We start from the raw sequence: 27,755 nt of genomic DNA on the forward strand, positions 1-27,755 counted from the left end.
CTTGTCGTACCTGTGTGCTACCCTAGGCCATTTTACCAACTGGGATTCGAACACTGAACGGAAACCTAAATTACAAGTGAGAAACAGTGCAGGGCTCTCAAGATAAATTTGTATGTATTCGGAGTCTCGGACGTATCGATCCCAACGATTTCCCCAAGTCCGGCAAAGTTCTCAAACATGCCCGCTCCACACGAGTGACCCCTGCACGCTGCACGGCAGCACAGTTAATTTCTTATCCGTCCATACGACCGATGTCATGATTCAGCATCTCTGCACCGAGTTACTGACTCCCTTCACACCCGCAGCCCCAGCCCCGGGCAGAGGGGAGGGAGAGAGGCCCAGGCCTAGGGAGAGGGGCCCCGCGGAGCTACCCGCCACGAAATGCAGGGAGCAGGAAGGGAAAGACGGAAGGAGGGAACCAAGGAGACAAGCAGGCAGGCAGGGAGGGAGGCAGGAGGCCGCCTCAGGGGCTGCCCTCAGGGCGGCGCCTGGTGCGAAGGCGGGTGGTGGGGCCCTCGGCGGGCAGCGGCACGGCCTACTCCGCAGCCGCTCCCAGCCGGGGCAGGGTCCGGGAGGAAAGTCCGGGGGTGCGCTCCGCTTCCTCGCCCCGTGGCCGGACTTTTCTCCGGCACGTTCCCCCTCCCCTCAGAGCCGGAGTCCCTCCCGGCCTCCGGGACACGTTAAATCCCGTGTAATGAGGCTTAACCCCGCCCCAAGTCGCGGCGCAGCCGGGCGGGCACGCAGCCAGCTAGGCCCCTGCCCGGGGGAGCCCCCCCGCCGCCCCGAGCGGCCGCAGCTGTTCTAGCCGGAGCTGCTGGAAAGCGGCCACGCTCCCCAGACTTTGTCTCCCTCGCACACAGCGCTGAACTCTGCTCCCTCCCTTCCCTCCCCTCCCCTCCCCTGGGGCGGCCGCAGCTCCTCGCTGCCTTCTTCCCCCACCCTCCCCGAGCCGTAGACGCACGGCGGGGGGAAGAGGGGAGCTCCCCGCCTTCAGGCAGCAGCCAGCCGGGCTCGGGAGGACCTAGCGCCGCCGGGCTGGCCACCGTGGACTGTCCCTGACGCCGCCTTCCCGGGGAGCTCAAGCCCCGGTGCGGGGACAGGGCGAGAGCACCCCGCTGTGAAGCGGCCACTTTCATCCCACATACAGATGGGGCTTTTTTCTTTTCCACGGGGCCCTGGGGGAAATAAATAAAAAACAAGGGCGGGGAGAGGGTGGTGGAGCAAGCGGGCTGCCGGCCCCCGCGGGGCGGGGTGGGTGCCGGGGGTTCCCCGGGGCGCCGCGTCCCGTCTCATCCCATTCCGTCCTGGCTCCGCGCTTTCCCCGCAGCCCACCGCGGCAGCCAGCCCGTGAGGTCAGTGTCGGCAGTGGATGGGTGTCTGCGCCGTGGGACGGACGGCGGGCGGGCCGGGCAGGCGCAGTGTGGGGCCGCGGCGGGGGAGGAGGACGGCGGGCGGGTCCTGTGCCTATGTGTCGCACTGGCCGGGGAGGGGGGGGGGAGGGAAGGGAACGGAGGGGAGTTACACACCAGGGCAGCGGCGGCAGCGCCGGGATCCCTTTTCCACCCCGCGGGGAGGGAGGGAGCCAGCCCCTCCTCCTCCCCCTCCCTCCTCCCCCTTTTTCACCCTTCCTCCTCCTTCTTTCCCCAAAGTTAAACTTCCTGCTCCCGGCCCGGCTGGGAAGGGGACGCGGAGCCCGGCCGGACTCAGCGCTCGACACACACAACAGCTGGAGCTGTCAAAACTTCCTCCGCTCGGTCTCGGCCCCTGCCGCCTCCGCCGCCTGCTCCTCCTCCGCCCCCGCGGGCTCAGCGCGGGGGGAGGGCGCAGGGCCAGTGTACAATGAAGCGGCGGCCGCCGCAGCCGGGCAGCGCAGGAGTCGGAGCCGCCGCCAGCTCCCGGGGCCTCTGAGGGGGGGGCGCCCCGCGGCGGGATCCGCCGCCTCTCGCTCGCTCTCTTCACCTCGCCCGCCACCTCCCCCAGCCCCGACAGACCCCGCCGAGCCGGGGAGGGGGTGTTATTGTGTGTGAGACCCTTCCTGCCTCTGCGCTTTTTCTCTTCTCCCCCTCCTTTCCTCCTTCCCCTCCTCCTCCTGCTCTCCCCATGCTGCTCCCCCTGCTACCTGTGCTGGTCGGCGGCGGCTGAGGCCAGCAATGCGAGGCGGAGGTGGAGGAGGCGGAGGTGAGGAGGAGAGGAGCCGCGGGAGCAGGAGGAGCATCGGGATCCCCATCACCATCCTCATCTTCATCCTCATCATCATCATCCATGTGTCTCTCTCGTCCTGCTGACTAGGATGTCAACGGAGGACAAGAGTCTGGTGGTGGCGGTGGTGGAGCCGCCTCAGCAGCAGCAGCCCCCCGAGCCTGGAGCTCCCCCCCCAGCAGCAGCAGCAGCAGCCACAGACAAAAGACCTAGGGGCCGGCCTCGCAAAGATGGCGCTTCCCCTTTCCAGAGAGCCAGAAAGAAGTAAGTTCAGCGTTTGTGTGTGCGAGGCAGAGAGGGGCAGGGGCCGGCGGCCAGGCGCAGGCAGAGCTGTCAGCGGAGACTCGCCGCCTGTCGCCCCCTCTCTCCTGCCTAATGCCATTTTGAGAAGGGCACGTCTTTCTTCTCCTCCTTTCCCCTTTGCACTTTCCCCTCCTCCTCCTCCTTCTTCACCTTTTGTCTTCCTCCGCCTGTTCTCCCTTTTCCACTTTTCTTTCACCGTCCCTATTCCTTTCTTCTTCTCCTCCTTCGGAGTTTCTCTTTAGCTCTTCTCCCTTTTCCCTCTTCCTCTTTTTCCCTTGCCTTTGCACCTTCTCCCTTCTCCTTTTCGGGTCTCTTCTCCGCCAGGACGCTCGGCTGCCTTCAGCGTCTCCTGGCTATTCCCTGTGCTTGACGGTAGTTCCTTGTCGCTTTTCCTTTTGATCGCCCCTTCCTCTTTTTGGGAAAGAAAAGACGGTTCTCGGTGGGTGGCGAGGAGAGAGGAGATCCCCCCTTCCCTCTCACACACACCCAGGCGGGTGCGGACGCGCACACGCAAAGTTGAGACAGGAGTTTGTCCGCCGCGAGCCCGGCCGTGTGCTCGGAGGTGGGGAGCTGTCAGGCGGCCGCCTCGCACGGAGGGACGCGCCGGCGGGACAGTGCCGAAGCACAACAAACACACGGGGGGGGGCGACGGGGGTGCCGCTTCCCTGGTCCTGGCAGCTTTCCCTTCACCGCTGCTTCTCTCTGTAGGGGACGCGGGCATTCGTCAGCCCCAACGGCCGCGGCGTGCCGCCCCCCCCCCCCTCCGCCCCGAGGGAGCCCCTCCTGAGGGGCCACTCCTCTCCCCTCAGCCCCGGGCCGGAGCGCACAAGTTCCCGCGGCGCGGGTACGGGGAGCCCGCCGTGCCAACGGCTGCTCCCCCGCTGAGAGACCCGGGCAGACCTGCGGGTATGGCCGCCCCGCCGCTGATAGGCGTGAGGTGCAGGGCTGGGCTCCGAGAGGCCTATGGCAGCCTCCGTGGAGGTGCCGCTGCCGCGCTGGCTGAGCTCCCCGCGGGTTATTTCTGAGTAGGATGGGTCTTGCCGTGACATACCTGCAGCAACAATAGGGCAAAGCTGGGCCAGCCCGTTTTGAAGCGAAACGTGATGATTGTTAGCTAAATAGCCTCTGCGCGGTCGAGTCTGCTGGAGCCTCGGGCTTCCAGAGTTTGTTTCCCTTTGTTTTGAAGGGACGTTTTTCAGTTCTACGCCCTTCGAGTATACTTAACCAGGTGAGTTTCTGGCGCTTCGCAAAATACTCACTCCATACCTCACCGCAGGTTTCTGAGGCAGAATCCTTTAGGCTGGAAAAGACCTTTAAGATCGAATCCGACCATAATGTCACGGTTGGAAGTCCAAAACACCAGCGAAGGATTCTGCTGGGCTGGACCTAAACCCATGTAAAGACTATGCTTTCTTCTGTAGAAATTCGTCGTCACAAATATATGTTACATAAATATCCCATGCCAGAGCTATCATTAGTTTGGGATATATAGTTTGGTGGGGTTTTTTGTTGTCGTTGATGAAGGCTTCCTGTCAGAGATTTTAATGCTCACCCCCTGGTTTTGATGGTGATGTATTGTTTGCAGCTCCCTCTTTTAATTCTTACGTATTTGCTCAATACAAATTTTCATACGGTGGTAATTGAAAGTAGTTGGCAAACATACACGTGCGGTAAATTTCTTGTGTTTCTCTCCCCTATGCTTAGTTTTAAGTACTTTGGTTTTAGTTCTCCATATAGAATCCAGGCCTTACATAGGAAACCTTTGAATGTTTCAGTTTCAAAGAAGTTTTAGGAAGAAAAATGCAAATGCAACTGAAATGTACCAGTCTGCAGAAAACCCAGAGTGGTGTCATTTGTGAAAATTGATGTATCTTGTAGGCCAATTTGAGGTTTTGTACATACTTCTGATGAAAAGTGGGTGCTAAAGAGGTAATTCAATTTTTTTTTTTTCAGTTAGGTTTTTTGTGTCATGGGAATACTGTCGAGTAGTTTTAGGAGGAAATTAATTTTTCCTGTAAAAATATGTACTTATGCTGGCTTGACTATAAGCATTTGTGTAAGAGCTGGAAATACAATTAGCAGAGACAAAAATCAAAATGAACCCATACTCCTTTTCTTCACACTATGATTGTTCCTGCCTGGTGCTGTGCTGAGTGTCCTGCATTTTTATGGGAAACCTGTAATGTTGGTAAAGGTTTTGTAAGTCATAAATTCTTTTAAAACTATGATATTATGAAAAATGGTTATTTTCTAACTTTCATGGAGTAGGTATAGACAGATCTTTTTTTTGTTGCATCCATTTAGGGGAGAAAATAGTTTTATTTTGTAAGTTTTTCTATTTACAAAATACTGATTACAGTTAGCTAAACAAATGCAGAAATAAAAGAAGTAAAAATATTTTCTAGTTTTTCTTAGGACTACTTGGTCCTGTCTTCCTTTTCACTTTTGTGCTTTCCAGTTGTATTAATGTGCCTCATGTAAAACAGATAAAAGAGCATATGTCAGACCATTTTCTGTACTGTAATCACATGTCTAAATCACTATTAGCCAGTCAAATTGTTCAACCGCTTTATCCCATTATAGGAAATGTTCCCTGAATGTTCAGTCGAAGTAATGATGAAGCAGACAGCCCTACATTAAACTGGCAAAGCCAAAGTAGAATAATTCCTCAGCTATGGATGCTTCCATTAAAGAACAATACCATATTGGAGAGTGCTATAGGTTGCTGTTTTACCTTCTTGAAGGCCATGTTTTTAAGCAAATTCAATGAGTTTTAAGCAGACAGATAGAAAACTGCCTTGAGTCTGCTTCTGCGAGATGCCAGAGATTCTCAACTCTTCCCAGAAGTAGGCCTACTTTAAGGGAGCACAGGGTTCTTCAGTAGCACAGCTCTACACAAGTCTCTGTCATCCTGTGTTTTACCTGGTTGTCAGTAAAATTCCTGGTAGTACTATGGACATGGGTACATACAGGGAACGGAACAGCTCACATTTCCTATAGGTGATGAATTGGGAATCAGTGGTGTCAGTACATGGAGAGTTACTGAGCTTTAGCTTGGTACTAGAACAGCTTTTTATCTTTGTTTGAAGGATATAGCTTCCTGAATAGCATTGTCAGGGGACTTAATCTTAGGTGAACAGTTCATTTTTATTATTTATGTTGTAATTGTGCCTAGAGGCCAGGGCACCATTATACTACCTACAGTACAAGTGAATAAGCAAAGGTTGCTGATGCACAGTTTCTTAATTTAAATGTAGAGATAAGACAGCATGTAAATGTTAAGAAATGTGTTGGGAAAGCATAAGGGATCTGTGAGAATACTATGAGCAGAAGAAGATGCAGAAGTTCAAGTACCATGGTTTATCTCCACATCAGTGAATGATTCATGGGCATCAGACTTGAAGGATATATTTAAAGGATAAAGCATTGTCACCCTGAAGATTTTTACAGACAGCTTGTTTCCTGCCTGAAGTGCTAGTCAAACACTCATATTTTCTTCCTTACGTGTTGACGACTGGCTATCTGTGTAGAGCAGCAGTTCACATTTAAGAGGTAGAACTAGAATAAGCCATGCAGAGCCTCAAAATTGAGAGCATGTAGGTTGTTCATGATATGCTACATCAGGAAAGAGGAAGAATACACAGAACTATAACCAAAGGCCATCTCATTGTATGGCCTGAAATCCTGGAAACTTAACTCCTGTACTTGGATTATAGTTCAACTTCCAGGCTATGCTCCTGAATGTAATCAAAAAGAAGTTGCAGGAGAAGAGTATTGGTTCTGTTTTAGCTATACTGTCATTGTATGAACAGCTGGTTATTCATTAAAATATATCAGAATAGGATTGTACAGGTGCAGTAAACAATTTTTAATCTATTTTAAGTACTAGATTTTTCTTAGTCTATACAGCTTATAAGCAGCACACACAGATGTAGCAAAAATTTAGTCTCGTTAGTTGTGATCGTGATAGCAGTTACTTTGTAAGTCAGTAGCTAAGCTCAGTCTAAATCTTATATTCAGCATGCATCAGACATTGATGTATGTTACAAATTATTTTTGAGAATGTGTATAGTTGAAAACAGCATAGGATAAGGATTTCAAAAAGCATGAAATTTGTGGAAAATTCCATGTTTGTTTATTTTTAATTACCTATGTTCTAATTTTTGTCCTAGTTTTTCATTACGTTGGCCAGTGTAAGCTGCAGTAGGTTTTCAAAAGCCATAGATATTATACATGCAGATAGTTTTGATAACACTTAAGCATAACATTTTTTTTGTCAGGAAACGATTATTTAACAGTTTCTATCATTACTTTAGCTGCATTTGCATTAGGGTAGGCCAATATTTAATGATATCTACACTTATTTCAGAAGAACCTTAACATGTTGGATGGATTCTGTTTATAGCTCAGCTGTGTTTCTTTAGTTCCTCACACAAGTATGTGATGTGATACTTACTACATGATACTTATTTGTATATTTACTTGCCTGCTCTGTTCTCACTTCAAAATTTAGCATCTCCAAATGGAAAATTTCTGTAGGGTTATACAATAAAAATGTTCCTAAATACATGTTCACATTTAGGGAAAGTCATTACTGCTCACTACTACCAGACTGAAGTCTTTCGAGGGATGGGCTTTGTACAGCTATTGTACAGATAAGGGTTAAGGTAGTAAAGCAAATAGTGGCCTATAGTTCTGCCTGTATAAGCCACGTATCAAAATGTTTGGCCAGAAGCCAGAAGGTACATACTAGATCGCAGTGTGAAGAGGTGAGACATGGGAGTAGGCTTCATAATCAGGATTTGACACCGGTTCTCTGAAGGCCTTTCTAATCTGCTGTAGAACAGGACAGAGCAATGTGGAGCCAGGGTCCCATGGGAACTTGGTGCCATTTTCTTCAGCAGCCCATGTTGCATGACTTCATCATAGTCTTATTACCAAGCAATTACCCATCTGTCTTACGTAGTTCTTGCATAGGAGCCTGGCTTAAATTCCTCACAGTACTATTTTGTTCAGGTGAATGAGCTCTGGTAAATGAACTCTGTATGAATCTTTTAATTTTCAGTTCCTGACAGGACCTGTGTGCTGGATTGGATGACTGGAAGTTGTTACCCAATGGGTTTTATAGAATTGTTTTGCCTCCTTGTCAAAGTTGTTCCAATGTTGATTAACATGAAGTGGTGTCTTCACTTGTGTCTTAAGGGTGAGTGAGATTAAGCTTACTGTTGGAAAGAGATATTTTTCTACAACCTTAGCCTACACTTTTCACAATTTGAAACAGACTACACTTGCAAATGAAGAATTCTTCGAGGTTTTTTCTTTTTTGACATTGCAGCTGTTAGTTTGTTAATGTTTGTATTTGATGATCCACTGAACTTCTGTAACTGTTGTCGTGAGAGGATCTCCAAGTGCTTTCAAACAGTGTCATGGCAGATCCAAGTACGATGACAGCCTGTGAAATATCAACCTATTAGATATATTGGTCATAAGGCACATTTTTGCAGAAGCGGGAATAAGAACCCAGTCTCTTGCTTGCTACTCTTTGAGCCATCCACACACCAGACATCTTTTGATGCTGGAGACTTTAAACAATAAACCACTTCAATTTTCTTGGTTTTGCTTGTGGATATTATTTTTTTATTAGTAATATTATTGTTATTTCTTGTTAGTGTGTTCGACTCCGACAGACTTCTTGTCATTGTTCTTTTATAAGTAATTGCAAATGGACATTTCTAGTCTTTGTCGTCATCTGAGTTGAGAGATGGTTTTCCAAGGCAGTTGGCTTCTCAGGCCAGAGTTAGTTTTTTACCATCCTTGGCCCAGTTGTCCCACAATGATGTTGGAGGGGCAGCCAGGGTCATGTGTAACTGGGGAAAATAGAATCTCCTTATCAACTACTGATGATCTTTCCCTTATGTTATTACCCTGCTCATGGCAGGGGGGTTGGAACTAGATGATCTCAAGGTCCTTTCCAACCCTAGCTATTCTATGATTACACACTGGTGCTGTGGATTTAACTTCTTAAGAAATGCTGCCATAGGTACACTGAAATGTTATAAAACATTGATTAACAATTTTTAAAAACTGTTGAAAGCTTTTCTCCTTTATGTGTTTTAATAGATTTGATTACCAGTTCATGCAGTCTGCATGATTCATGTAGTTTAGATAAATACAGATAAGCAAGATTTTACTGTAGCATGTACTGTTTGCTGCTAACGTTCGTTGAATTGTGCATTTTTCCTTTACTTTTTGCTGTTTTCTGGTAGAAGGATGGCACTGAACATTCCCGGTCATGCCATTCCTGGGTTAGTAAAAATAGGTTTGGGCACTTGCTTCAAGAACTGCATTGAGTAAGTTCTTCTAGCACTGATACCTTTAAAAGGAAATACGATGAAGTAGGAAAAAGACTTCAAAATCTACAGTTCTTATTACTTAGAGAAACACAGGCAATGAGTCTGTGGAGTGCATCAGGTGGTTATTTTCCCCAAACACCATAAATCTTAAGCTGGTTCTGGCAGGGAAAAGCAGCAGCAGGATTGCCCTCCCTTCACTACCAGCTGCTTGTTCTTTCCCTTGTGCTGACCCAGGCGTTTGTGTATCCGTGTGGTGAGCTGTGTTGGGAAATTGATCCGCGTTAAAACTAACCTGGCAAAGAAACATGTTTGTGATAGCATGAGGGAGGAGGCCAGAGCGAGTGGCCAGGCTGCAGAGAGGCAGAGCTACAGCTTTTGCTAGCATTGCCAGATTAAAGTAGTGTCTGAGAAGCGATAGCTGTGGTTGTCTGAAATTTTGACAGTGTTTTGTTTTGAGGCTGACTTCTTTGAGTTTTTCAATGCAAAATTTCTTAAAGGATGTTGTGGCAGATTTTTACAGCCTACCGTCGTGTTAGATATGCTGGTTGGTCAGTGGTTTTAAAAAAAAGTGCTATTGAGAGGCTTCTTCACAGCCTGTAGACAGATGAGTTGTTCTCATCTAACTGATTTTTGCCTCAAACATTGGTTAAATAAGGAACTTGGGTTCTCACTTTGATCCTCCAAATCGTTCTTACATTGAATATTCAAGGTACCCTAAAATAATAGGATAAGTAAAATACTTTATGTTAACAGTAGCTTTTGGTATTCTGAAAGCTCCTCCTACCATTATATCAATGTACAGGCATTATGATAAAAACACATGAGTTTTTACTTCTTTCAGAATATTCTTCCCTTTCACATTTTTGCAAGTATTTTTATTAAATCACGCATGTACCAAATCCCATTGCCAGCCATTCCAATATAAATATATGACTAATATTCAGTGCTGTAGTAATCAATGTTCTAATTGCTTTTCTTGAAGAAACTGCTGGAAACCCAGTTAAAGTAGGATGCTTCCCCCCCTCTGACTTTTGGCAGAGGGAAGAAAAAAAAAGAGGCCTTTTTTCTTCTTCTGCTGCTGCATCATTACTGACAATAAATTCTTGCCAGAAATAGTTTTAATTAGGCTATCAGAAAAAAAATCAGCCTTAGGAAAGTTTACCAGTTTTTTATTTTTGCCTATTATAATTTTGTTTCTTTTTCTTTGGAACATGTTCAGTTGTATGACACAGTAAGATAAAAGGAATTTTTGATATTGAAGATGTGGTCCAACTATGCAGTCGCTGCTGCTAAACGTTTATCAGCATCTTACGTGACTGAGAGTACTGTACTGTCTGGAATCCTTAGCTGATCCAGAATGACTTCTGGAACATCCCAGGGTTCATGCAACCTGGGTATTCTGATAATAGTGTCTGTGCTCCTGTCTTTGGCAGTCAAGACTGTCTACAGTGTTCTTGCTGAAGGTTTTCATCAAACCTGATAGAGTGGCTCCATACTGTTAAATGGGAGCTATTCTGTATCAAAATTTGGGAGATTTGTTAGTAAGCCGTTTCATAAATATAGAATGTGAATTATTTAGGTTTGTTCCTGAAGTGTGGAGTTCAGAAGCACACTGAATAAAATGAATATTTAGTTTTGCTATATCACAACAGGTGAATGGAACTGCATGGCTGAAAAAGACTCCAGGGTGATCTTGCTCATCCTTCTGCGTAGTGTATCTGTACCATTTCTTACAAATGTTTCTCTAACTTCTTTTAATATATCTGGTGAATGCAATTCCACTGCATCTCTAGGCAATTGGTTTCAGTAATTAACTTCCTAAAGTATAAAATAAATACTCCTTTCTGCTGAGTAAGCCAGTTTTGTCTTGTATTACTTGCAGTTAAGACTCCAAAACTGAAACAGAGAACATTTTTCATAAATAGCTTTTATTTATTAGGCGACTGTCTCCTTTTTGCTGCACTGATCAAGTTTAATGTTGACTTACTTGTTCGATCCTTCAAAAATTTGCTAGTCTTTATGAAGCAACTTGATTGATATGAACCACTTTTCAATTTCTCAGAATGATTTTTATTGAGATCTGGTCCTCTAAAATGTTCATAGCGTCTGCCTCGTGCAGGTCCTGGGGGAAGGAACCTCCCTTCAATGTTCTCCCATGTTGACTGTATGAAATGGAAAAATTGAATGAAAATAATTTCAGATAAATACCCTTTGAGTACTCTAGCTCATTGTTCTGACATCTCTTAGAGCAGTTTCACCAAGACTGTATTATGGAAGATCATCACTCATAGTTTAGAGATTTCTTCTGTTTGTTTCTGAACTATAGTGTGAATTTCTTTGAGTCCTGCTAACTTGAATTTCCCAGACTATTTAGCCTAATAAAATAAGTTTTCAGTACCGGCTACAACAGATCTGTTTTATGAAGGCTGGAATAATACAGAGAACAGTGTTTGATTCTGTTTTGTTACCCATTTGTTCTTCTGTAACATTGCTATGTACTGATTTTCGTGGTTTTATTCTTACTTCTAAAATATTTCTGAAACTTTGTTTGCCTTTTATATTGCACAGTGGTAATAATGCATGCTGTGCTTTTATCTCTTCTGATTTTTATCCCTGACAGTTTATGCTGTTTCTTTATATTCATTATAAAGTCCTTGTTTCCATTCGTAATATGATTCTTTCTAGTTTCAGACTGTTATTACTGGCTGCTTTTGATGCAGTTGGTGGTGTTCATACTACATTGCCTATCTGTCCCCTGTGCTGGAATACTTCATCATTGTGTGTATTCCAGTACAATAGCTGCCAGCCCTCCTTTAAATTATGTTCTCAAGAGATTCTAGCAACAAGTTCAAAGAGTTTGTTGAAATTTGCTTTTCTTATTTCATTTAATTGAAGATAAAAAATTCTCCTTTTTCTACTGCTCTCGGTTTTTCCCCTTGGCACAGTGAATGCTTCTCGTTACCACTTCAGCCAAATCACTGTACACATTGAGATGTTTAAAATGGAGCCTGCCCTAATGGAGTGAAGTGTGAAGTAACTGCTCTTCTGGCATCCTTAACTTTGTGAAACAGTTGTCTTCAATATTTTCATGAACTTGTTTGGCTGTTTGTTTTGTCATTTTGATTTTCTATTAGTTGTCTGAATGATGAAGGCCTCTTCTTACCCTCAAGATACATGCTCTGAAAGATTCTGTTTGTTGCTCCAAGAGGCTTACCATCTTCCCCTCATTGGGTCAGTGGAAGTTTTTCTTTCTCAGCCTTTCCAGTTTCTTATTCCCTAGTTCCCATTCTTTGTGGCTTATGTTTTTGTTTCTACCCTAACTTTTAGTCTTCTCCTCTGTCATCTCCCCCTCCTTGTAATAAAAGCAAGTGAGTATATTATTTCTTTTTTTTCCATGGCTCACTAAACTGCACGAGACTAGAACTTCACTTAGAAATGAGCCAAATGCTTTTCATTGTGAAGAAAGAAGGTTTGGAGTCACTGGGCACTATCATCCTGTTGTCAGATTATTGCAGCATTTGCTTGTTCACTTTGCACCTGGGCCTGCCAGCACTCTTCCAAACAGTTCTCAAGGCTGGCCTGGCAGTTTGTTTGGGCCACATACCGTTCACAGCATAGTTTCCGTGTGGCTGCTTCGTTTGGGATGTTGAGACTTAGGTAGCATAGATGTGGGCTGTTGTGTGCTAGTCGGCCTCAAGGCCCACATCACCAGTTACGTTTAATTTACTAGTAACCCATGGTGTGCCTTTTTTTTTTTTTTCTTCTTTAAGGAGGAATTCAGTGAAACTGACAGAATTCTCATTGGTTTTACTTTCAGCCTCCTGGGCAAACAGTGTGCCACAGTTAATGTTCTCTAACCCATAGGGATGCAAGTTTAGGAAGAAGTGCTCACAGCAGAATTGCTCTAGAGGGAGCAGACGAGATGGAATGAACAAGCCGTAAGGCTCTGGGAAGGGCTGGCTTTCAGTGCTACTTCAGCCTCTGACACACAGTTTTTCCTGGCTCATGTTTTGCATAAATAACCTTGCATCCAGTATCCTGGTAGAGGTAGAGATTTATACAGAGGAAAGTGCAAAACAGATACAGCGGGAATTTCGATTTATTTTTCTGCCTGTGTCTTCCAGAAACCCTTTAGGAGAGAATCAGGCATAGAAATTGGGGGAGGGGTAAGTCAGGAAATAAATGATCTGTAGGCAAGATTATTTAAAGAAATTATTTCCCTAAGGTCTTTCATGTAGCAGTGAGGGTTGGCTCATGGCTGGCTGTTCTGTCACCTCTTTTTGTAACGAACAGGAGAGTATTCTTTGTGCTGTCATGTGCTGTGTACAGCTTGGAGATACAATCATTTCTGTTTCAAATGTGTTTGTTGGTAAAGAATAAATACAAAAACTTGGTAAACTGGCTCATATTTTGTGTGCTGTCTGTGTGGTTTTCTCAGATAAGGACACAACAGTAGAACAGAACAGAGGGAGTGCTGTTGGTTGTGTACCTACCTCATGGACAAGCAGAAAATCTTGATCTCAAGGCTCATTAACCAGACAGTGCCAGTTGGGGGGTTAAATTACTGATAACCTAATGTAAATAAATATTATTTTTAAAATATTTTCAGTTTACTTTTTTCAATTAATGTGCCTTTTTTTGTTTTTATTTTTATTTTACTTGTTTTTGACTGTCTTGGCACAAAAGAACCTGTTTTCAAATTGTTAGTTTGATCATGTTAGTTTAAAGGCTTTTTTAGACCGATGAGAATTTCTTTGTCTATACTTAGTTAATATGCTCACACTTTAAAAAAGTGAAGTTGTAACTGTCTTGGACATGTACAGACTTGCTGAATTGAAGCTTAGGCTCCAAGCTATCCTGTGTCTTCTAAGGTGCACTGTTTTCCTTGCTGGGCTAGAATTTGGGAAAGTATTGTGATTGACATTTGTTAGCTGGCTTTTATCTAAAGACTATAAATGTTAGATCATGTTGTTGAGGTTTTGTGTTTTGGTTTTGGTTGGGGATTTTTTTGGTCCCCAACATGTAGCCCAAACTGAACCTAGGAAATATACAGCTGCATGTATGTGACCACGTCATATGGTGTGGGAGCATATTCCATAACAGCAATTAGTAATGGGCCTTGGGGACAGGGCAGAGACTGAGCTCCTGTAGTCATGCCACCTCGGTTTCTTTTTCGGCAGTATTGTGATGGTCTAGTTTCTATCTGAATTGTTTTCTTTCAAAGCTTTAAAAGAATAATGATATTTATTTTACTATTCTCAAGGAGCTTACTAATGAATAGGAGGAAGTCTACTCTAATTCTGCTGAAGTCTTTATGCTTAGTCAGAGGAGAGGACTGAATATCTCAAATGTGATTCAGAAGGACTGAGGAGGGAGTTCCTCAGAGTCATCTAATAGGAAATATGAGATGAAGGGATTTACGTGTGATTTAGGCCACCAGTATAACACCTGATCTTTGCTTTCTGTCCTTGGTTTGTTCGGGGCATAAGCTATTTCAAGTAGGATCCCACCATCTGATTTCAGCACTATGTATAATTACTCGGCTATGTAAACAACAAATTGAACTTCAGAAATATTTGTAAACTATTTTGGTAACAGACTCTGTTTGACCTGCTGTGAGCAGGAAGTTGGGCTAGCTGACTTTTGAGACCTTTTCCAGCCTGAGTTGGTGCATGATCCTCTTCTATGAGCATCCCTTCTGATGGTCATGGCCATTATTTATGTTGTACTCATTGCTTTTCCACAGTGACTGATGTCTAGTAACCTTTTGTAGAAGGTGTTTTCCTGTATTATTTCTTGAAAGAAAATAGCTTACTACATCTTTGTTTCATTGTCTATGTTCCTTATTCCTTCTGCCACTTAATATTTGCTTTATCTATTAACCTTTGTGGTTCAACACACACTAAATAAATAATTGCTTGCTTACTATGGTTGGTTTTTTTTGTCTTTTTTTGTCTTTTTTTTTTTCCCCCAAAATGTTACCACCTGGCATTCCAGATTTTCTTTTTAAATGGTGTATTTTAAAGTCTGTCTGCTCAAAAAGGGTAGGGCTATTTTGATTGCTTTAAAGAAAATACATCAGAATTTATATTCTTGTTGGATTTCCACCATTCACTGTTGGAAACAGTTTTGTGCTGGCTATGTTAGCAGCTAACAATGCTTGTCATAAGCAACAGCTGATCCTCTGAGGGCCTGTAAGTGCTTAGGTATTGCCTGCTTTCTACCTTTCTCATCTTGCACCTTCTTTTCAACTTGTGATCTATTTGACTGTATTGGTTTCTAGTCGTTTCCAAATTCATTTGGTCATCCCTTTATTTCCATTGCTGAGAAGCAGTATTACGTTATGGTTTCAATTATGCAGTGGATTTTACCCATAGCAGCACTTAGTGGTGTGAAATGGACACAGGCCATGAGACTCTTCTCTTCTTGTGCTCCTTCAGTACCAGGGAAAATAGTGCTGTTGGGAAAGTGAAGGAGTGAGTAAGGAAATCTGAGATTTCTAGAGGTAATGTGACTTTTAGAGACCTAGTTGTTTTTTTTTTTTTCAAATATTTATTTACTTTTTAATGCTTTCTAACATGATACAGTTTATGCTTCTCCATTGACACTGTTTGCACTGTGCTACTGGGCAAGCTGTGGTGACCCTTTGTGAGCTCAGGCTACCTTAAGATGTTTATGTTGATGCTCTGTTGGAAGATACCAGCCACAGAGGCAAAAGGGTATGCTCCAGCTTGTTGCGGAGGGTTTCTGCCTCACATTCACGTTCATCAGTGAATTAAGTGTTACGGTAGGCTTTGCAGGGGAACGTCCTGTTGTGTCATCTCTGTTGCAGGGATGGTAACCTATGGCTGAAGTATGGAAGGACTTCAGGGAAGAGAGACACCTTGTGCCTTTTAAGTATTCGCCAAAGCTTGTCTGTCAAAGCCAAAGAGAATTTGATGCTTTCTCTGTAGAAAGCCATTTCAATGACTGAACTTGCATTCAAATTTTATTTCTAATAGCATGCTTGCTAGTTATGACATTTGAGATGTAATGGCTTGAAACCATTTAAATAATAACATGTTAATGTGCGTTTGTAGTTAATGCCTGAAATGTGTTTCTTGGCTGTACGACATGGTGCTGACCCATTGTGGGTTCGCGTTATGATCCAGTTCATGGTTACAAAAAGAGAGAGTGCAGGCTAGAGGAAAAAAACTGGTTTGGAACATTTATTATTTTATTTTTTACCTTTAGAAATGGAATCTGTCTCCAGAGATTGTCTTAGTGCAGGTTAGAAATGAAGAACTTCCAAGCCCCTTCAAATGCAAAAAGAAAAAAAAAAAGAAGTCAGACTATTTTGTAATCTGCACTTTGGCATGAGAAGTGGAATTTACAGAGAAACTGTACTCAGAGAAGAGGGTGGTTCAAGCTAACACATAGCATGGAAGCATCAAGGGGTGCCGGAAGGTAAATCGCCTTTACATTTCAGTAGAATTGCCAGGCTGAGGAAAAATGTTTGAGTTTCTTTTTGTGCTGTTGTCCTTTTGTAACTAGATTCTTTGGACTTAATCTCAAGTTGTTACAATACTATCATAGTATGAAACCCATTGAAGATACTGGAAATAGCAGGTCAGCAGAAGTTAAAAAACAAATGTTCTAAAAAGACAAGCACATCTTTGTGCTGTTTAATATACTCATCTTTGTACGCTTTAAAATTGGTGAAGTACCAAATCCAATGTATGACCTAGCAATAGTAACCAAGTAGTCCTCCTCTTGTGAAGCCCATCTCTCTTACTTGTACATGTATTGCCCCTGAAGTTTGGATTGGAATACATTGGATGTGGTGACGTATCTGTATCTGAATTTCTCTTGGTTGCTATGAAGTAACTTTCTAACAAGTTAAAAATTGTAACTACCACAAACAGACAAGGCATGCTTTGCTAAATGTGTCTTGGTTAACTCGAAAGAGTTGTATCCTTGAGTTAATCAGCTTGAGTTTGGAAGAAAAAAGTCCACCATATGTATAGACATAAGTTTTTATCTTAATCATTAAATCCATCGCTTCTGTTGCTTACAGGAAAAAAAGAAAAAGTCTGTCTTAGGAGCGATGACTGATCCCATTTTTCCCATGTACATTTTCTTGGCAGAAGTGTTGGCTTAAACAGTTTCTGCCTTGCCATCGTGGTGACACACGTTTGTGGAGTTGTGTGAATCAGGGCAGGGAATTGCTGCAGACAAAATTGCATTGCCTTTTTTCAGTGTCCAGCTCTGCTCCTTTTTGCTGGGTTCCCTTGTAGCAGTAGAGGTCCACTCATTTGGTTCACAATATGACCTAGCGTACAGCTGAATGGGTCTGGTTCAGTGCCTGGGAAGAAGTGGTGTGGGATGAGAGCAGCTTCAGTTAGAACTGTGGCTGAACGTGAAACCCTACCCCGAGTTGTTCCTTTAGCTCATTGTCTAATGCTACTGAAGGCAACTTGTGGGCAATTTGTGTGTCAAAGTAGTAATTACTCAACATGACCAGTGCTGAGCCATCAGACTGTGCTGTAGCAAAATGACGGTTTTCTCCTTGGTAAGATTTTTATGGCTATTCATGTACTTCCACAGTGAAAGAACTAAATCTCGCATCTTGCTAGTTGAGAGAAAATGCAGCTCTGTGTTTGAAGCTCTAGCGAAGAACAAGGCCAGCTAAGGTGACTTCGTACCTGTCAGCTTGCATCTTGGGTCACATGAACAGTAGAGAAAAGTACTAAGAGTAACTTATTTTAACCAGCTATGATTAAATTGCAGCTTGTCTTCTTGTATTAACAAACTTCACCTTGTCAGGTGACCCACTACCTGGTGTGATAGAACATGTATTTTTTTTTTCACGTAATGTAACATGTTTGAAAATATCTACGGGTATAGCAGCAGAAACAGCTTTGTGAGTTTATGGTGTGTGGGTTATGTTGCAGGCGTTATTGCCTCAGAAGGTAATGCACCGGTGTTGCAGTGGCAGCTTATATAAATGGGCACTTAAGGGATAGCTGATGTACAACAAACTCAGTGTTCTAGCCTTGCTTAGCCTGTGAAGTATAAACACAGAAACTCATTTTATTTAATATGGTTTTGAAAATACCCAATGGTAAACAGAAGCTGTGTATCTTCTTCAGTTTTAGAGGAGCTTATTTTGGTTAATCTCAGAATTACTGTTTAGAAAAATGTTTAAACTCTGCAGAGATGCACTTTCCGCGAGGGGTTTGTCCTCGTTAAACCCAAAGAGCTATGAGTGCTGAAGGCAACAGGTAAATCAGATGATGTCTTGGTAGTGGTTTTGCTGTTCACCACTTGTTGGTTGTACCAAAATAACCAGCCCTTAATGCAAAATAAAACATTGACATTTTGCTATCTTTGCTAATGTTTAGACTAAAATAGTTGGTACATACTTGGTAGTACTGCCTTCAGCTCTGGGGCCCCCAACACAAGAGGGATGTGGACCTGCTTGAGGGAGTCCAGAGGAGGCCACAGAGATGCTCCAGGGGCTGGAGCACCTCTCCTATAGAGACAGGATGAGAAAGTTGGGCTTGTTCAGCCTGGAGAAGGAGAAGGCTCCAGGGAGAACTTAAAGGAGCAGCTTCCAGTGCCTAAAAGGGTTAGGGTTAGCCAACAAGAAATCCTGGAGAGGGACTTTTTACAAGGACACGTAGTGATGGAACAAGAGGGAATGGCCTTAAACTGAACAAGGGTAGATTTAGATTATACATTAGGAAGAAGCTGTTTCCTGTGAGAGTGGTGGGGCACTGGCACAGGGTGCCCTGGGAAGCTGTGGCTGCCCCATCCCCGGTAGTGTTCAAGGCCAGGTTGGTGGGGCCTTGGGCTACATGGTCTAGTGGAAGGTGTCACTGCCCATGGCAGGGGGTTGGAACTGGATGATATTTAAGGTCCCTTCCAAAACTAACCATTCTGTGATTCTATGATATTTAACCTCATTGCAGCAGCCTAAGTGTGCTAACACCTGTGGTTACCAGAGATGTGCTGATAAGCCGTGGCTTGATAGCTCCTTGTAGCTAAATATATTTATCTGTCTGTACCTATACTAACATGGCACAGATGGCTCTTATACAATAGTTACTTGTTTCAGAGCAAACACGTGGAGATTTTTTCATGTGAGTGCTTTCTTTTTAAAGTTTTGTCTTGATCTCTGGAGAATTGGTTTGATAAAAACTCTCCTGTAGGCCAGGCACCTAAGAATGTGTTTCATCTAAAAATGCCACTATCAGCAGCACTGGCCCGCTCCCTCTACTGGGGTGGGTCACATTGTGTCACAGTGTGGGGTCTGGGTTGTGCAGTCTTGGAGGTGGTCTTTTTGAGTTCCTATGTGCATGTATTAAGGAGTTCTCCAGCCACTACTCATCAGGCAATACTGAACTTACTTGTCCACATCAGAAGGTGCCCAAGGTGAAGTGTGTCTGTTTGCAACTTGGTGTAACACAAGAGAGTCTGATTTAAAAAAAAAAAAAATCAGATGAGTGAGAAAATAGACATAATGCATTGTCTTTTTGTTTGGCAGATAAATCAGATTATTTGTTGTCAACGTGTCAGCCTTTGTCTTGCAGATGGGTGATATCTGAAGAAATTTTAAGTAATATAAACAAATTACTTAAACAATTTTAAGGAAAACTTGCAGAAGATTGACAAAGGAGTACGCAAGAGCAGTTTGGGGTTTTCGTGTGAAGGGAAGTTGAACAAAGGCAGTTGCATTCCTACTTAAATTGCCAGAGTGATTGGTTTACACGTATCTATCAATACTAGTGAAATGATCGTTGTGTAATGTGTTCTTGATTTGTTTTTCCCCCGTAGAAGACTAAGAAAATTGGCAGGGACCGTTTGAAGGATTAGGAAAGAGCCGTTTGTAGATGGACATTTGTCAAGTTTGCTTTTTTAGCTCCTCTGTTCCAGATTGGGTTTGGAGAAGTATAGAACAGCCTGAAAAATGATATGGGGGGTGGCAATAAAAAGCCAGTCCCCGAGGTCACACCTTCATCCTTAGGGCTGAAACCCGCTTTTGCCCAGAGTGGGCCCAATCAGCCGAGGAGGGGTCCGCCCGGGAGGCGGCCGGCATCTCTGGAAAGAAACGTTTTTGTAACTTCAGAGTTGCGCTGCTTTGTTAAATGGGAAAGTGCCGGCTCTGGGGGAGGGGAGGCGGAGAAGGAGCAGGGAGCGGGCAGTCCCGCCACCCGCCGCGCTCGGGAAGGCGTTTGCAGGACGGGTGCTTACGGTGGGACATAGCGAGGCCGGCGCCGGGTCTGCCCCGCCGCAGTCCCCGGGACCCTTGGGCCGTCCCCCTTGGGCGCCAGCGCCGGCGCGTCTCGCCCGCGGCTGGGGGCGCGGGGCGGGGGCCGGACTGGGCTGTGCCGGGTGATGGGAGCCTCCGGCGGGGGCGCTGCGTCTCCGGCCGCCGCCGCTGCTGAGCCTCGCTAGCGCAGTCGGCGCGGCGGCTCCGGCTCCTGCGGCAGGACTCCGGTCCGCACATTGGCGGCGCCCGGCTGCGTCGGATCTACTTTCGCTCGGCTTTTTTTTTTTTTTTTTTCATCCTCTCTCTCTCTTTTTTTTTTTTTTTTTTTTTTTTTTTTTTCTCCTTTCCCCTCCCCTCCCTTCCCCTCGCTCCCCTCCCCCTCCGCCCTCCTCCTCCGCCGGCGGCCCCAGCCTGGTTCGGGGAGGATCCCGGAGCCGAAGTTCGGAGGCGATCGGGGCGGTGGCGGATCGCTCCCGGCGGCGCCGCCATGGGGGCCCTGTAGAGCCGCCCGCGCCGCGCCCGCCCGGCCGCGCCGAGGCCCCGGGGCAGTGGCCTGGGAAGCGAAGCGCTCGTACGGAGCGGCGGGGCTGGGGGTAATATGGCTGATCTCGGGGAGTGCTGAGCAGTCGGTGTCTCCGCTCGGCGCTGTGTCTCCGCGGGCCGTGACATGTAAATAACTTCTCTTCCCTCCGGATCGCACCCATGCCAGCCCCTCCATTTTCCAGGGGGGATTTGTGAGAGGTTCCGCGGGGCTGGGCTATGTCGCGCAAAACCAATTCCTCGGCGGTGAGTACGGCTGTCGTTTAACTTCTTTGTATTAAAGGGCGAACTGTGACAGCGGGCCCGGCGCCGCGCACGGCGAGTCGGCGGGGACGGGGATACCGGGAATAGAAGGCTATGGGGGGACCCGCCGCCGGGGCCGGGCCGAGAAACTTAGCGGGGGACCCGGTCGAGGGGATTGCGCGGCGTTGGGCTCGGTCGTGAATCCCGTGCCCCGATGCTGGCGTGGATGTGCAGGTTCGAGTTCCATATCTCTCGCTAGGTAACCCTCGAGCGTTTAAAATGTAAAATAAAGGGCGGTGGGGGTGGGAGAAGGCGCGGGTTACACCTTCCCCCCCTCCGTGGGCACACCTGGACTCACCCGCGAGTGCCTGCGCGGACACACGCGTGTTCGATCACCATTACGGCTTTATACGGTTCGTTGTAGCACAACTTTGGGGTTTAGGTTCCCCCCCCCCGTTTATTTTTTATTTTAGCACTTTTCGTTTCTCCGTGTGAATTCTGGAGCGGTAAAAAACACGATAGGATTAATTTTTCTTCATTATTCTTAAGAACTCCATATGCACTGTTTTGAAAAAGAATACCATTTTTAATTTTGCGTGCTTCCAAACCATACCTGTGTTAATTTTAGGTGATCCTTCCAGCTGCCTTTTTTGTCTCGTAGTTGTAAATTAAGAGACAGGAGCAAAGAGGCACTTTTCAAAATACACTGTATTCCTACCGTGTAATGGATGTTCACACCATCATGTGTGATGATTTTTTTGTATGAGCAGTGAGCAAATAGGTTGTAAGTCAGTGTTACATAACTGCCTGGCTTTAGCAAACTTGGGGCAAACTCTGAAGGGAAAGTCTCATTTCAGTTTTGCTGTGGACAAAAGGAGGGGCTGGCTGTCCCTTTTCTTTCAGTGTCATTACTTTGTAGCAGGTTGATTTAAAAAAACAAACCAAAAAAACCTGAAACAACCTGTTCTTTAAGAATAAGAGCCAGTTACTCTGTATATGGTGTATATTTGTATTTTTTCTGAAAAGCTGTTTCAGTCATGGACCTAAGCTCTGGGTACTGAACACTCAATAATCGCTGGGGAATCATTAGTTAATGCTGTAATCGGATTCATTACATAATCGAAAAATGTTCCTGACATAGTGTTGTTTTATTATTTAACTTCGCTGTTTTCTAGAAGGGCGTAATTTGGCATAGTTGGAGTTTCTGAAATAACCGAGAGTCGGCATGAAAAAGAAAGTGGGGTTTTTTTCATCAGCAAATAAAGCAGTAGTGGGTTAATACTTCTTTTGCAAAACTGAAACAAACAGGCAGACATTTAAAGATTCTCAGTGACTATATAAAACACTGGGTATTGAAGTAAACACAGTCACTAAGGTGGAGCTTACAAGCGGGGGTCTTTGTGCGTTTTGTACACCCTGGGGATATTAGTATGTTGTATTTGGCGTTCCTGCACAACCAAATACACTTGCCACAGAAAAAACCTGCAGCTCCCAGATTGTTTAGGGTAATTTTTAACCGTGTACTTGTAAGACAAGCAGAGGCAGGAGACAAGATATACTTTTCTCAATGCAGATGTGATCAGCTGCATCTCTGCTATCCAGGCATTGATTTTGCTAATGACTACCATACATTTATTTTTCAAGTATGTGGTGTATGCTTCCCTTACTACTTTATTGTAAATGGCCTTTCTTTTGATAATATACTTGGAACTGAGTATCTGTAGTTTTTAATTGCCTCACTTGCAGGTTGCCTTTGTAAACTGTTTTATGACTTTATTCTTCTTACGTTGTATCTGTTCTGTGCAAAGTAGTACATAATCTGTCGGCATTATATCTAGATGCTTTTAGGGCAAAATACTCTTAATTCTTTTTTGTAGGAATAACAATTCGATTGTTACTGAATTTTAGTATAATTATTTTGTCAGACTGTGTACTCACTTGGCTTACATATTTTTTATCATTATTATTTTTTTTCTCTCTTCTGTATTATTCTTTCAGAAACAGAAACTCCTGCAGAGTTTTGGCAAAATGTTCTATGAGAGTTTTTTTTTGGGGAAAAGGGGAGAATGCAGGGGGTGGCATTATTGTCATTTACATAATATTCCAGTAGAAAGTAGTTGCATCATGTATGCTTGCTTTCTGTGACTGTTCATTGGATTTGCCTGAAAATGATATCTTAAAGGTAAACGGCTGAGCAGAAATGAAAAGCAGCCATGTATTGCTTTCTGCTTTTGTCTCGGGCTAAAAGGACCATTCAGCATGTGCTTTACAGGGTATTTCCAGCTTGAAATTTTGCCAACTGTTTAAAAATAATGGCAAAAGTATTCTTTTATTGTTACTGCTCTCAGGTCTTACAGCTTTGCAGTTCTGTTTTCTTGTTCTTAAAGTGTGGATAGTAAGCTCTTGGTGTGGAATAGTGTATGCTGTGTATACCATGTAGTATGAAGTATGAAGCCCAATAATAAGGGAAACTGGCTGTGGAGTGTTGTCAAAAGCACATTCTAAACGAGCTAAAAGATACTTTTTTGTTTTATTTGGGCTGTTCCAGTTTTTGTAATTACAAAGGGTCTTGGAAACTCTAGGAGGTAGAGCGTTTTCAGGAAGAAGTATTAAAACCCAGTTTGACAGTGGGCCTTTAGCTAGCCTTTTACAATTCTGCCTTTCCTCTGTGAAATCCTTTTGGCATGTTGTGGTTCTCTGGCAGTATCCCAGCTTGTGATATCACAGATATCAGATGTCTTCTTGCGATTCCTGGCATTTGCAGTGCCGCAGTGGTGCTCTCTGGGGCAGCTTAGGTGAACCAGGAAATGTCAGAGAAACTCAGTAGGGAAAGCAGTGTGGTAGAGAAGCAGTCACGTAGTATTGGGAATAGGTGAGTGCCTTCTGTTGAGGAGTGTTCAAATCCTTGTGTATGGTAATCCGATGCGGAATGTATCCAGCAAACAGATGTGCCTTTGAGTGATCTTTACAGATTTTTTTTCCCTGACATCCTAGGTATAGGTGCGTATCAAAATGAGTGGCAAAACATCACAGTTAAGTTTTTTTCCTTTGGAATTATCTTTGATGTAAAAAATGGATCATCATTATACGTAGCCTTGTTAGGGCTTACTTATTTTAAAGTTGAGGTCCAACGCCAGGCATAAGTACAGATGATATTGCACACATGGAGGATATTTGACTCCTCCATAAGATCTGTTGAAAGTTAGTCATAGTGCATTGCATTTCTGTCTCTGGTGAAGTCTCCCTCCTGCCCATATTTGCTGTTGCAGTGTTCCACAGAGTGCTTTGTGCTGACAAGGCCTTTGTAGTATAGCTAAAAAATAAAAGATTTCATGTTGGCTGCTTTGACCTCTGTTTTCATCCTGGTTTACCAAGCCTTGAAAGGTAAATACTTGAGTAATGTTACTTAATTAGACACTCGATGAAGGCATAGAAGAAGGGTTTGCTTGTGTGTTTGCTTGTTTGTTTAGTCAGGACTTGCAGTTCCTGGATATAATTCTGTTTCAGAGATGAATTCTTTGTTTTAGATGGAACTCAATGTGTTCATCCTAACAGTAAGTACTTGCATGTTGTTATTCCAGATCTCCTTTTCTTTCTCCCCCTTCTTTTTTTTCTTTTTTTTCCCTTTTTATTTTTTTTTCTCTTTGTTATCCTTATTTTGAATTTTCATGCCCCAAATGCCCCAGTGCTGAAAAAGAGTATGTAGATTGTTTTTGTAAGGCTCTTGTTTTGGAAGATATGCACGTGAAAGCAGGTAGTTACTGCCCGGTTTATAGTTAGGCTTCTGCCCCAACCAGCTTATGATCTAAATTATGCTCTTGCCCCCTGTTAATGTCTACCATTGTGTGTTGTAGAGAAAAATGAGACAGAAGTAACTGAATGTAAGTGAAGTGGGCAGTTGTGGAATAATCGTTCTATGGGAATCTATTTAAAATGGCATTAGACCAGGAGGAAAGAGGGGTGTGTTTTTTCCAGAATTCAGAAAACCTCAAGCAAGAATTCTTACCTGTGCTTTATAGTTTTCTTCTATAGAAATCTGCCTTCTTTAGATCACATTTCTTGTGAGGATACTCAGTTTGATGGAATTTGAAGGCTTTTTCCACACATGAGGAACAGGGTAAAAGGATATAATGTAATTGGCAGAACAAAGAGAGTGGGGGGAAGGGGAAGGGATGTGGTGGATGGGACTGTACAAAGATGGCATATCTGGAAGAATGAGGAGGTCTAAGGTTGGAGCTTTATTTTAATCATTTAGTCTTGAGCAATTTTTGGCAGTACAGTTTTGTGGCCCCATTGGGAATGAGCTTGACAATCAAGAAGGTACTGGCAGTGGTCAAGGAGAGTGACAAGGGAATGAGTCTAGAATATTTTCTAACCTTTTCAAAGGTTATTGGGCCAAATAATAGAAAGTGTGCTAGGTGTTGTCACTGCCATGTCAACCTTGCCTTGCGTAAAAAAGGTTTAGTCACAGTCATGGTAGAAGACATTCATTACCCATTCAGAGCTGTCATAAAATGGAGGTCTGGATTGAACAGTAAGTTCTCTTCTAATCTCTTTTGAAAAATTTCACTTTGGCTTTACAATATTTTAATAGAAGGCTAATTGCACATAGGAATGGGTACAAAAGCAAGGTAGAGGGCTTTTGGAAGAATCACAGGTTTGCAGTCATCAGAAGAGAGGAATCCAGAGTTACAGGAATGTAATCTTCAAGACAAATGGGAGAGGATGAGAAACATAGACTTGAGTCTTTGCTTTACCTTAATCCATCTTGGTGCAGTAGCTTGCCTGTGAGTAGTCACTTTTTTCATGCCAGTTTGGATGGGCCTTTGAGCAACCTGATCTAGTGGATGGAGTTCCTGCACAGGGTTGGAACTAGATGAACTTTAAAGTCCCTTCTGACCCAAACCATTCTATGATGCTATGTGTATTTAGCCATCTTTTCCCTTCCATTTGCACGTTATAATTTTCTGGTTTCACCTTGTTAAAGGAAGACAAAGTTTTTAATTTAAGAAAAATAAAAACAGTTTAAAGAATGATGTAAAGACAGAGTTATGTAGCTCCAGGAGCGGCAACTATTATAGTTTGCAGTCTATTTCTTGGAAGCAGAGTGTGTTTGTGAGAAAGTCTGGAAGATTTCTGAGGTGTTTTGTGTGGATCAGGATTACAGCTTTGAATGACCAAATTCCTGAAACTGGCCTGGGAGAGGAGTCTGGACTGTGTATTTTGTTTAGCTTATGTATTAGTCTACAAAATGTACAATAATTCAATATATATTTTTTCCACCCTCAGTATATTTGTGTTTAGGTAGTAAAATTCACCTAGGGTGGTGTAGAATGTTTAGCTATGAGGAGTTTTCAAGTTAATTATGTTCTTTCTTCCACTTTTCAGAAATGCACATAGTTATTGAATCTGTCTTGATGGCCATGGCTCAGATACTGAGATAGCTATGTCACTTTTCCATAGAAAGTTTTGGAATCCTAGAGCTGAATTGGTGAATAGCTACTATTTTTGGCGGTTCTATTGCTTCCCTTGGGGATGTTTTGAAATTGGTTGACTTGTGTTTAGTATGTTACCGGAAAATCAGAGTTTCTGAACTGTGGTGTATAGTCAGGAATTGCTGTTGCCAGTTGTGACATCTGCGGCATTTGCCCCTGTGGATGAAGATTGTTTGCTATGTTTTCTGTGGTGATAGCTGGGAAAAATGAAGGTTAGGGGGAGGTAGTTCTCCTGGTCATTGACAGACCTGCATACAGTTAATATGTAAACAATCTTGTATTTATATATTTATACCTTCCCCTATGGCTGCCTAATCACCAGTGTCTTCTGCTGACAGCTTCACCAGCACTACAGAGGAGTTTTCATTATTGATGCCTCTGAACATCCAAATAAAAAACTGTCAGTGAGTAAGTACTGTATGGATTCATTTAATTATTAATCAGGACGTTAGGCTATTCTCTAAGGTACACAGTTCTGTTTTGAAGACAACTGAAGTCAATAGAAAGTTTTCCATTGAAATAAAAGTAATGAGAAGTATAAGTAAGAATTTGATAGTCTAGTCTGTTCTGTGTCTCTTGTTTTGTATAACGCTAACCAATTGCTGCTTTGCATGATCAAAAGGTTTGGGGAAAAGGATGCTTTATTAAAAAACCAAACCAGGCATTGCAAAATAGTTTTTCATTCTTCAAATTGTGACTAGTTTTCTGTCAACTTAGATTATATGAAACAATGCTAAGCTAAAATCATAGCAATTACAAAAGGCATAAACTTGTTCTTGATTTCTGTATTATTCTTTTACTGGCCAGTTAGTTGTGCTTGACTCCCACTGCTCCCAGATACAGACAAGAATCACAGTTCTGTTGTGTGCAGAGAAAAAAAATGAGCCAGATGTGTGTTTCCTGCCTCTGAAACCCAGCCTACAGTCTGATACAGTTTCATCAAACACACAGCACCATCATAGGTACTTGTGTGTTAAATTCTATCAGAGCGATGGAGGGTTGGATAATTTTGCATGTTACTCCACATCCTGTCTGTGTACTTTTCACTATCTCCTGTGCCAGAAATTTTGAGGCCAGGAAGCAGATAAAGAAGAGCTACTTGGTATGTTCTGGTATGTAACATGTATTTGTAGGTGAAGAGTAGGAGACCTTTATCTGGGGAAGGTTGTCTGGAAGGTCTCCTTTGTAACGGAAAAGCTAACAATAGTCGTGGTCTCTTCAGTAGGTTGGAAGGGTAGGTTTGTTTTGTTGTTTTTTTTTCTGACTGTAGCATCCTCTCAGTGAAATTATTTGTGAGGAGTTTAAAACGTGCTGTAGTGGTATAGTAAGGGGCAGAGAAGCAGTGGTGCTGATGTTATGTCTCTTAAG

General features: G+C 43.7%; 1 protein-coding gene across 21 annotated transcripts in view; it reads left to right on the forward strand.

Annotated features, from left to right (window-relative positions):
• The first annotated feature begins 960 nt into the window (after window positions 1-960).
• KMT2C (lysine methyltransferase 2C) overlaps window positions 961-27,755 on the forward strand; it is a 197,699-nt gene continuing 170,904 nt past the window's right edge. For 17 of the 21 annotated variants that reach the window (XM_080610016.1, XM_080610009.1, XM_080610022.1 and 14 more), the window contains exon 1: window positions 2,162-2,463. In XM_080610016.1, the coding sequence (XP_080466142.1) occupies window positions 2,291-2,463 (173 nt within the window). In that variant the 5' untranslated portion in view covers window positions 2,162-2,290. Of the gene's footprint in view, window positions 1,353-1,627; window positions 2,464-19,982; window positions 20,896-27,755 lie in introns of those variants that run through there. The other 4 variants (XM_080610019.1, XM_080610008.1, XM_080610013.1 and 1 more) reach the window with 4 other exon arrangements.

The sequence above is a fragment of the Psittacula echo genome (assembly GCF_963264785.1).
Source record: "Psittacula echo genome assembly, chromosome: 2".
Classification (NCBI taxonomy): domain Eukaryota; kingdom Metazoa; phylum Chordata; class Aves; order Psittaciformes; family Psittacidae; genus Psittacula; species Psittacula echo.